Source organism: Trichomycterus rosablanca, chromosome 13 (assembly GCF_030014385.1).
Source record: "Trichomycterus rosablanca isolate fTriRos1 chromosome 13, fTriRos1.hap1, whole genome shotgun sequence".
Lineage (NCBI taxonomy): Eukaryota > Metazoa > Chordata > Actinopteri > Siluriformes > Trichomycteridae > Trichomycterus > Trichomycterus rosablanca.
The window spans coordinates 2,493,945-2,504,709 of NC_086000.1; the positions used below are offsets into that span (position 1 = coordinate 2,493,945).

Here is a 10,765-nt window from a genome sequence, read left to right on the forward strand (position 1 = left end):
ACTGTATCTATCTATCTATCTATCTATCTATCCTGTCTGTCTTTCTACCTGTCTGTCTGTCTGTCTGTCTGTCTGTCTGTCTGTCTGTCTGTCTATCTATCTATCTATCTATCCTGTCTGTCTTTCTATCTATCTATCTATCTATCTATCTATCTATCTATCTATCTATCTATCTATCCTGTCTGTCTGTCTGTCTGTCTGTCTGTCTGTCTGTCTGTCTGTCTGTCTGTCTATCTATCTATCTATCTATCTATCTATCTATCTATCTATCTATCTATCTATCTATCCACACCTGTCTGTCTATCTGTCTATCTATCTATCATTTGTTACATTTATATATTTATGTTATTTTGGCCGCCCTCTTTCTTTTCCCATCACCTGTTTAGTTTGTGGATTTTTCGCTACACTACACTTCTACAGCAGTAGAACGACGAGACCCGTCCGACAGGATAACTGCGTGTTTTACTGATCGTTCTTTAGTAGATCAGACTCATCCGAGCACCTCGGCTACTGCACCGAATTCCTGTTTGTCAGGCTCAACTTCAAACCTCGGCCTGCATTCCGCCACATATTTCTAAGTACAGATCACCTGACTGGATTGAGCTCATCCTGGGTCCCAAACAAAACTGAAATCTGTAAATCGGTTCAAAAATCAAAAATCCTTCCAAATGCAAAACATATTGGTACTACTACAACTAATAATAATAATAAGATACACAACAGACCCACAATCCTACAATTAGAAATCTAGCCCGATTAGTCCTGTATAATATTAAATAATATAAAAGTATTATATAGAGTTAAAACTGCTCGCTCTCTAAATATCTACCTGGTGCATGAGCACTGAGGGTGGGTGAGGGTGAGTCTCAGATCAGCAGTCTGACCATCAACTGAATAAATATAAAGGAATTTTTGGGCAACAGCAGTAATCGAACCCTGACCCCGTCAGTTATCGATAATAAACATTCCTAATATAATCAAGCTTCCTGATTACTACTAACTGGAAATTATATCTGCTCAGTCGACGTCTGTCTTATTTGTTTAATAAACCAGCCGAAGTCCTGATGGTGTAAAAAAGCAGAAGGATTTATTCATGCGTCCACTTTCTTATCTCATCTAAAGTACCTGAAATATTTAAACAGGGTTTATATGCACGCTGCAGCTTCCTGCACTGACGTGTTTTATCAGGAACACTATACAGCGTATACAGCCTGTACGAGCGTGCTCATCTCATCTGTCATATTACGGCTCGTTTGATCAGGTCACAAACACTGGCGGTGCCGTCATTCCTCACGTCCACGTTGGCTTCATTCACCCTTTCTCCACATTACATCAGAACTGTCGGATAATCCTCGAAACGAACGACCTCGAGCAAACACGGACGCCCGAGTTCCAAACTGAACACGGTCCCAGCAGAACCCCTGATGTTCAGCACTGGGTTTCTGATGCCAAGGTTACACTGTTTTATTTATGTACTTATTTATATTGTGTTTTTGTCCTACTGTCTGCTCTTGAAGCATCATGATCGAAGCCAGTGCGCCACTTTCATTCACTCCCGTACTGACACAGCTCAGACCAGCCGGTCCACCTTCTGCACGTTTTGGGAGAGGTGAGAAACCCAGACAAATGGCATGGAGAAAATTCGATACTATAATATCGTACAATTCCAGAATATCTTACAGACAGCGACCAGAGGTAAGGTTTGAACATAGGTTTCCAAGACACGTGTTGCTCTGCAGCACCCACACTACCTACTTCATCACGTATATACATAAACACTTATCTATTAGTTATCTGAGGCGCTATTGTAAAACTCCTCATGACAGCAGGCGGCCTGTTTTATTCCATCATAAACACTCAGAGCTTCAGCAAAGCGTTTAACTCTTTACTAACACCAGGATTTATCCCGGTCAGGGTTCTGGCGGGTCCCGTTCCACCGGGAAACAGTAGACGCTAGGCAGAAATACCCTGGACAGGGTGGCAATCCGTCCCAAGGCTTCGACTCAACAGAACAACACGCATTACCGTGTTATTACCGTGTAAGTATCGTTGTATTATAGGCGTATTTGACAACGTTCGTCTGACAATGAAAAACAACAGCTTACAGTTATGAATATGGTAGAAGAGACGGAATTGTCCATCTGTATTTTTGTAATTTTGTAATGAAATGCAAATCTAAATTGACATAAATAATGAACTGATGAGTTTCTAATGACATTTTAATTCATGTTAAATTCATTAATAAGTTCATTTGCATACCTAATGTAACACCATCACCTGCAGGTACATTGTGACCATCCTGTACTCACAGTAACTACTGTAACTAACATAATTATTATTATTATATATTATATACATAATTATTATATATTACATTATTAGATAAAATCTAGTTTGTACCATCTATTTCTCTTTAATTTTCCTCAATTCATTTGGACGTTAATTCAGCATAATAAGCAATCAACGCAAAACGAAATATCGCGATACTTCAAATATACTATAGGAATGTCTCCAAGTATCGCGATATTATAGTTCATCAACTTACCTTCCACATAAAGCCTCATCGCTCCTAATAAATTAAAACCTATTTTTAGCTCCAGCGGTGTTTGGTTAAATAATAACAAAGCTAAATTGACATAAATAATTAACTTATGAATTTGTAACGACGTTTTAATGAATGTTTAATTCATGAATTAGTTATTAGTTATTAAAAATTTGCATACCTAATCACCCATAAGTACACTGTGACTGTCCTGTATAGAATAGAATAGAATAGAATAGAATAGAATGCCTTTATTGTCATTGCACAGTGCACAACGAAATTTTAAGAGCATCTCCTTGACGGTACATGTACAGTGTATCACAAAAGTGAGTACACCCCTCACATTTCTGCAGATATTTAAGTATATCTTTTCATGGGACAACACTGACAAAATGACACTTTGACACAATGAAAAGTAGTCTGTGTGCAGCTTATATAACAGTGTAAATTTATTCTTCCCTCAAAATAACTCAATATACAGCCATTAATGTCTAAACCACCGGCAACAAAAGTGAGTACACCCCTAAGAGACTACACCCCTAAATGTCCAAATTGAGCACTGCTTGTCATTTTCCTTCCAAAATGTCATGTGATTTGTTAGTGTTACTAGGTCTCAGGTGTGCATAGGGAGCAGATGTGTTCAATTTAGTAGTACAGCTCTCACACTCTCTCATACTGGTCACTGAAAGTTCCAACATGGCACCTCATGGCAAAGAACTCTCTGAGGATCTTAAAAGACGAATTGTTGCGCTACATGAAGATGGCCAAGGCTACAAGAAGATTGCCAACACCCTGAAACTGAGCTGCAGCACAGTGGCCAAGATCATCCAGCGTTTTAAAAGAGCAGGGTCCACTCAGAACAGACCTCGCGTTGGTCGTCCAAAGAAGCTGAGTGCACGTGCTCAGCGTCACATCCAACTGCTGTCTTTGAAAGATAGGCGCAGGAGTGCTGTCAGCATTGCTGCAGAGATTGAAAAGGTGGGGGGTCAGCCTGTCAGTGCTCAGACCATACGCCGCACACTACATCAAATTGGTCTGCATGGCTGTCACCCCAGAAGGAAGCCTCTTCTGAAGTCTCTACACAAGAAAGCCCGCAAACAGTTTGCTGAAGACATGTCAACAAAGGACATGGATTACTGGAACCATGTCCTATGGTCTGATGAGACCAAGATTAATTTGTTTGGTTCAGATGGTCTCAAGCATGTGTGGCGGCAATCAGGTGAGGAGTACAAAGATAAGTGTGTCATGCCTACAGTCAAGCATGGTGGTGGGAATGCCATGGTGTGGGGCTGCATGAGTGCAGCAGGTGTTGGGGAGTTACATTTCATTGAGGGACACATGAACTCCAATATGTACTGTGAAATACTGAAGCAGAGCATGATCCCCTCCCTCCGGAAACTGGGTCGCAGGGCAGTGTTCCAGCATGATAATGACCCCAAACACACCTCTAAGACGACCACTGCTTTATTGAAGAGGCTGAGGGTAAAGGTGATGGACTGGCCAAGCATGTCTCCAGACCTAAACCCAATAGAACATCTTTGGGGCATCCTCAAGCGGAAGGTGGAGGAGCGCAAAGTCTCGAATATCCGCCAGCTCCGTGATGTCGTCATGGAGGAGTGGAAAAGCATTCCAGTGGCAACCTGTGAAGCTCTGGTAAACTCCATGCCCAGGAGAGTTAAGGAAGTTCTGGGAAATAATGGTGGCCACACAAAATATTGACACTTCAGGAACTTTCACTAAGGGGTGTACTCACTTTTGTTGCCGGTGGTTTAGACATTAATGGCTGTATATTGAGTTATTTTGAGGGAAGAATAAATTTACACTGTTATATAAGCTGCACACAGACTACTTTTTATTGTGTCAAAGTGTCATTTTGTCAGTGTTGTCCCATGAAAAGATATACTTAAATATCTGCAGAAATGTGAGGGGTGTACTCACTTTTGTGATACACTGTATATACACACATCTATTTACAAATAAACATATACACATCTAGATACAAAAATAAACATGTGGTTTTAAGAACTTTACAGGAGAAGGTTATTGCACAGTCCCTATAAATTGCACATTATTTCCTAGGATGTAAAGTTTGATAGTTTAATGTTTTTATGGCAGAGGGGAAAAAGCTTTTCAAAAGTCTGGAAGTACGGGCCTTGATACTTCTTGTACTCACAGTAACTACCATAATAATAATTATATATATATATATATATATATATATATATATATATATATATATATATAATATAAAATCTAGCTTGCACCACCTATTTGTCTCTAATTTTCCTCAATTAATTTGGAAATCAATTCAGCATAATAAGCAACCAACGCAAAACGAAATATCGCGATACTTCAAATATACTATAGGAATGTCTCCAAGTATCGCGATATTATAGTTCATCAACTTACCTTCCACATAAAGCCTATAAAGTATTTTTTTTTACTCCAGCGGTGTTTGGTTAATTAATAACAAAGCTAAACTGACTAAAATAATGAACTTATGAATTTCTAGCGACGTTTTAGTTCATGTTTAATTCATTAATTAGTTATTCAAAATTTGCATACCTAATCACCCATAAGTACACTGTCCTGTACACAGAGTAACTAACATATTATTATTATTATTATTATTAATATTATTATTATATTAAGTAAAATCTAGCTTGTACCATCTATTTGTCTCTAATTTTCCTCATTAATGAATCAATTCAGCATAATAAGCAACCAACGCAAAACGAAATATCGCGATACTTCAAATATACTATAGGAATGTCTCCAAGTATCGCGATATTATAGTTCATCAACTTACCTTCCACATAAAGCCTCATCGCTCCTAATAAATTAAAACCTATTTTCAGCTCCAGCGGTGTTCTGTTAATTAATAATAAAAATAAAATCCTTTATTTATCCTCCGGAGTGGAATTGGTTCGGTTTATCGTCAGGACGGACGGTTCATCCTATCGGTTCGGCTCGATTCATAACTTTGCTTGTACCTCGCACTGTAACTACGTGCTTTTTATTTCCCCTCCCACTGTAATAAAGAAGTTGCAGAACCTGTAGCGACCTTTAGTCGCACATTCATCGCTCCTGAGCGGCGGAGGAACGCGGAGCAGAGGCGGAGTTTTACAGCTGGATTCAAGCTGCACAGCCGCCAGTCCCCATTAACTCCAAGCAAACTCTCCTCCGTCCTGAAAACTACCCTTCATTTAAACAAGTGCACTAAGTAGGGTACGGAATTTACATCACTCATGTACTTCGGTTAGTGCACTAGATAGTGTATATGAAGCTTTTTGAAACAAACACCCTGTCAGATCATAACGGTCACTCGTTGGTCGGCTGTCACATTCTCATTAGATTAACCGCGCCCCTTTTCTTACATTATGCTTCCTTCATGTGCAACACGAATTCAAGACCATTTACGTTTCTGACTTAAAATATGAGCACAAACGTATTCTTGTGAGAGAGAGAAAAAATCACACCCCTGATCAAATTCTATGCCTGGCTGGTTTTGTAAGTGAAAACAGATCAACACATTATCTAGAGTACAAACTCTTGCACGTCTGAACGCACACTTACTGTTCATTTGATGAATTTAACATACTGGAGGAAGTGATTGCTGTATATTACATTTAGCAATAAATTAAATTGTGCTCACATTTTTGCAATAAATTGTTACATTTACGTTTGTTCCTTTTAAAAGATTTTAACCAGGGGTGTCACGACGTTTGCATACGACTTTCACATGACCTTCAGCTGATTCAACAAAAACAAAAATAAAGGAATTCAGGAATAATCGCATGAATGCCAGACAAAACATGCATGCTTTTAGAGGAGATAAAATTGCACATGCATGATCCAAAAAGCAGCAATAAATTGAAGGAAAAAAACTAATTTAAGACAAAAAACATAGAAGCATAGTTTCCAAATATAGCACACTAATATATTGTGATATTTCCTAGGACTAATAATCACCAACTGTGCCAGTAAACTTGATTATATCTTTAGATAAGGACTAGGAGGATAAAAAATAATCCAAGCTAGCTAACTAGTTACAGTTAGATGAACTTGAAATCAATCCTATTGCTTTTTATTTGGACAGGGAAAATCCAAGGAGCAAGTGAAGGAAGCATCATCCATTCACAGAACTGTCTAAAAGACACGTACACAATTCGACGTCAGATGCACATTATATATTTGTACAAATAAACGCTGCGATTTTTGATTGCAATTCTATTAAAGCATTTATCTGATCAAGGTCAGTGCACCACTGCTGTGCTAACGTCGCTAAACCGTAGGGGTCGAACGTTTTGACGAAAAAAGCAAACACAGTGCGCAAATATACCATACTTTACGGTAATGCGTCTTTACACAGTTTATAGGCGACCGTACAGCATATAATATTTGCGCAATGGCGTTTGTGCCCGCAGTAAATACAAGCCTCTGTATTGACGCGATAAAGTGAAAGTAACCAGCAGTTTCTTACTGATATAGGAAGGAGGAAAGTACTGATCCTAAAAACCCGGTCCTGAATTAAAGATTCAGCTCAGATTCCACCCAGCAACAGTCACGAAGGCAGCTCACATTCCGATCCGCTCCCCCCCAGTGATGCGCTCGCTGCACCGCGGAAGAACTGGCTCTGCCGGCCGTATCCCAAATCACCTAAACCCTAGCTAGTGCACTACAGGGGGGGGGGGAGTCACGTAGGGCCTCCATCTCTAACCAACTTAAGGTCATGAGATCATCTGCACAGACATGTCTGTATGTACAAAGCCCATGGAACAGTGGTCTCCTTGCCAAGGTCAGAAAGGAGATCCATCTGTGATTTTACACAACACAGCCCAACTATAAATGCTTTGCGTTTGTGCATTTTACTACATATTGTTTATGCTCTTTAACTATTATTACGTAATGCCAACAAAATCCTTATTTTAAACTGTTAATGGCGGCAGTTAGCAACTGGAAAACACCCATTTAAGAACAGCAACACTATTCTTAAAGCCTTTATCATAATTATATTCTTTTTAACTCTGTTCTTTCTATAAATGACATCATAATCACACCCTCAGTCAATGTCCGCAATCTTGGTGTTCTGTTCGATCCCCTTCTGTGTTTCAAACCGCACATAAAATCTCTATCCAGGTCTGCATTCTTCCATCTCCGCAACATCGCTCGCATCCGCCCTTTACTGTCCTCTACGGCAGCTGAGACGCTGGTCCATGCTTTTGTGACCTCTTGGCTGGACTATTGCAATTCTCTGCTCCATGGGCTTCCCTCCAAATCACTACGTCCCTCGCAAATAGTCCAGAATTCTGCTGCACGGATCTTAACCCATACTTAGAAGTCTGATCACATCACCCCAGTCCTGGAGCAGCTTCACTGGCTGCCCATTACCATGCGCATACAGTACAAAATCTTACTTCTCACCTATAAGGCACTCCATGGTTTGGGTCCTGTTTATCTTTCAGACCTCCTAAAATTCTACAATACCTCCCGTAACCTAAGGTCATCAGATGCCGGTCTACTAGTGGTTCCCAGGTTCAGACTGAGCACCATGGGTGGCCGATCTTTCAGTGTTGCTGCCCCTTCGCTTTGGAACTCTCTTCCATCCTCGACGTTCTACTACCTCTCTATCTAAATTTAAAACTTTACTAAAAACCCATCTCTTTTCTCTGCACTTTTCCCCTTCCTCCCCTGCTAGTTCGGTGTGATTGTTATTTTTGTATGTAAAGCGACCTTGGGTTTTGTGAAAGGCGCTTTATACAGTGGTGTTCAAAATAATAGCAGTCCAACACCATTAACCTGATAAATCACTGTTTTTAGTAGAAATTATATTTCTACATAGCAAAAAATTTACTTGAAAGTGTAGTAGAGTAATGAAAACAAAACAAACCCAACAATTAGGACATGCATGCCGCTCATTCTGAGTAATCGAAGCATTGATCGAAAGGGGCTTGTTCAAAATAATAGCAGTGAGGAGTTCAATTGGTGAAGTCATTAATTCTGCAGAAGAACGGGTGTCAATTTTGGTCCTTATTTAAGGTAGGAGGGGGGCAAATGTTGCACAGGTTGGTCATAGCTCATTTCCTTTTGAAATACTGGGGAAAATGGGTTGTTCCAGACATTGTTCTGATGAACAGCGTACTTTGATTAAAAAGTTGATTGTAGAGAGAAAAAACATACAGAGAAGTGCAGCAAATTATAGCCTGCTCAGCTAAAATGATCTCAAATGCCTTGAAGTGACAACCAAAACCTGAAAGATACAGAAGGAAGCGTGGAACTACTGTTCAATTGGATCGAAGATTAGCCAAAATAGCAAATACTCAGTCAATGATCACCTCCAGAAAGATCAAGGAACATCTAAATTTACCAGTGAGTACAGAAGATGATTAAATGAAGCCGATTTACCAGCAAGAACTCCCTGCAAAGTCCCGTTGTTAAGATAAAGACATCCTGAATGGGTTAACATTTGCCAAGGAACACATTGACTGGTCCAAAGAGAAATGGCTCAACATTTTGTGGACTGGTGAAAGCAAAATTGTTCTATTTGGGTTTAGTGGCTGTAGACAGTATGTCAGACGACCCCGATCACTGAATTCAAGCCACAGTACACTGTGAAGACAGTAAAGCACGGTGGTACAAAATGATGATATGGGGATGTTTTTCATACCATGGTGTTACGCCTATTTGTCATAAAGAGTTTTTAAAGAAATATGCTGGCACTGCTATTATTTTGAACAGCCTAATATTCATTTTTCTTAATTTTCTGTAAAGGATGAACACAAACTGACTAAATTTAGTTAATGTTTTGATTTAGAATTGAAAGTGTAGTATTTTCAGTGCATTTGCATTTATGGAAATAAAAGTTCTTATAATGATTTTGTGCTTTATTCGCTTTTTTAAAATCACTGCTATTTTTTTGAACACCACTGTAAGTGTAACTTATTATTATTATTATTATTTTATGTGCATAAAACAATCTTGAACACATTTAATCTCTTATTATAGCATAACCACTGTTTTGTGTTTGCCACCTGACCTGAATTAACACTACTTTTCAAGGACGTTGCAAAACCTCATCCTGTATCATGCGAAATCCTGTAGTCCCCACTTTTCAGTGGTCAGCACTTTGTCGATATGCCACGGTCACTCCTGACATCCTCTTAATGCAATTCTGTAAGGATCTGGCCAGCATGTGCCTTGTTTAGACGTCAGTTTACATTTTTTTCTATTCGAACAGGGGCAATACAGTATGCTAAATGTTGTTGGTTGAAGATGTGGATTCCCCTGCTAGAAGAAACTATGTAATGTTGCTTAATCCTTTTTCTGTGTGATTTATTTGCACGTAGGACCTGATGTGGACCCCTAATTCATTTCGGTCAGTTGAACTGCACTTACACAGCTGGGAGAACTTAAATAAGAAGTTGTATGGAGTGCGGAACACTGACTGGCCTGTGACTACACAGCACCATACACGTATTGATGTTTCGGAGATACTTTAATCCAGTTATCTGACCATAATGCTTGTTTTGAGTGGTCGATGTGCAGGTCAGTGTGTATGTGTATACAACTCTCACTGGTACAAGAAGAAGGCGCAGAGCCTTTAGTACCCTATCAACTACACCGTAACATTAAAACCACCTCGTTTCTACACTCACTGTCCATTTTATTATCTCCACTTACCAAATACAAGCACTTTGTAGTTCTACAATTACTGACTGTAGTCCATCTGTTTCTCTACATGCTTTGTTAGCCCCCTTTCACCCTGTTCTTCAATGGTCAGGACCCCCACAGAGCAGGTATTATTTAGTTGTTGGATCATTCTCAGCACTGCAGTGACACTGACACGGTGGTGGTGTGTTAGTGTGTGTTGTGCTGGTATGAGTGGATCAGACACAGCAGTGCTGCTGGAGTTTTTAAATACCGTGTCCACTCACTGTCCACTTTTATTAGACACTCTTACCTAGTCGGTCCACCTTGTAGATGTAAAGTCAGAGACGATCGCTCATCTATTGCTGCTGTTTGGGTTGGTCATCTTCTAGACCTTCATCAGTGGTATCAGGCACTGACATCATCACATTAAAGCTTCAAGCGTCCATAAAGGTGGAAGTCAGACCGAGCTAAATCCGGACTATAAGCGTCTCTCAGACACGACCGCCCCGCCCTCACCACTTATAACCACAATATAAAAGTTTATATTATTTACACAAAGTTTCAGTCCAAGAC

The 10,765-nt window shown here is 39.7% G+C and overlaps 1 protein-coding gene across 3 annotated transcripts in view; it reads right to left on the minus strand.

The window, feature by feature from the left end:
* ugp2b (UDP-glucose pyrophosphorylase 2b) overlaps nucleotides 1–7,152 on the minus strand; it is a 30,227-nt gene extending 23,075 nt beyond the window's left edge. Inside the window, exon 1 of one of the 3 annotated variants that reach the window (XM_063007145.1) lies at nucleotides 7,026–7,152. Coding sequence is in view for 2 of the 3 variants with exons in the window: in XM_063007144.1 (XP_062863214.1) it covers nucleotides 5,352–5,370 (19 nt within the window). In the remaining variant the exon portion in view is untranslated. Of the gene's footprint in view, nucleotides 1–2,545; nucleotides 2,585–5,351; nucleotides 5,704–7,025 lie in introns of those variants that run through there. The other 2 variants (XM_063007144.1, XM_063007143.1) reach the window with 2 other exon arrangements.
* Between the last annotated feature and the right edge of the window lie 3,613 nt (nucleotides 7,153–10,765).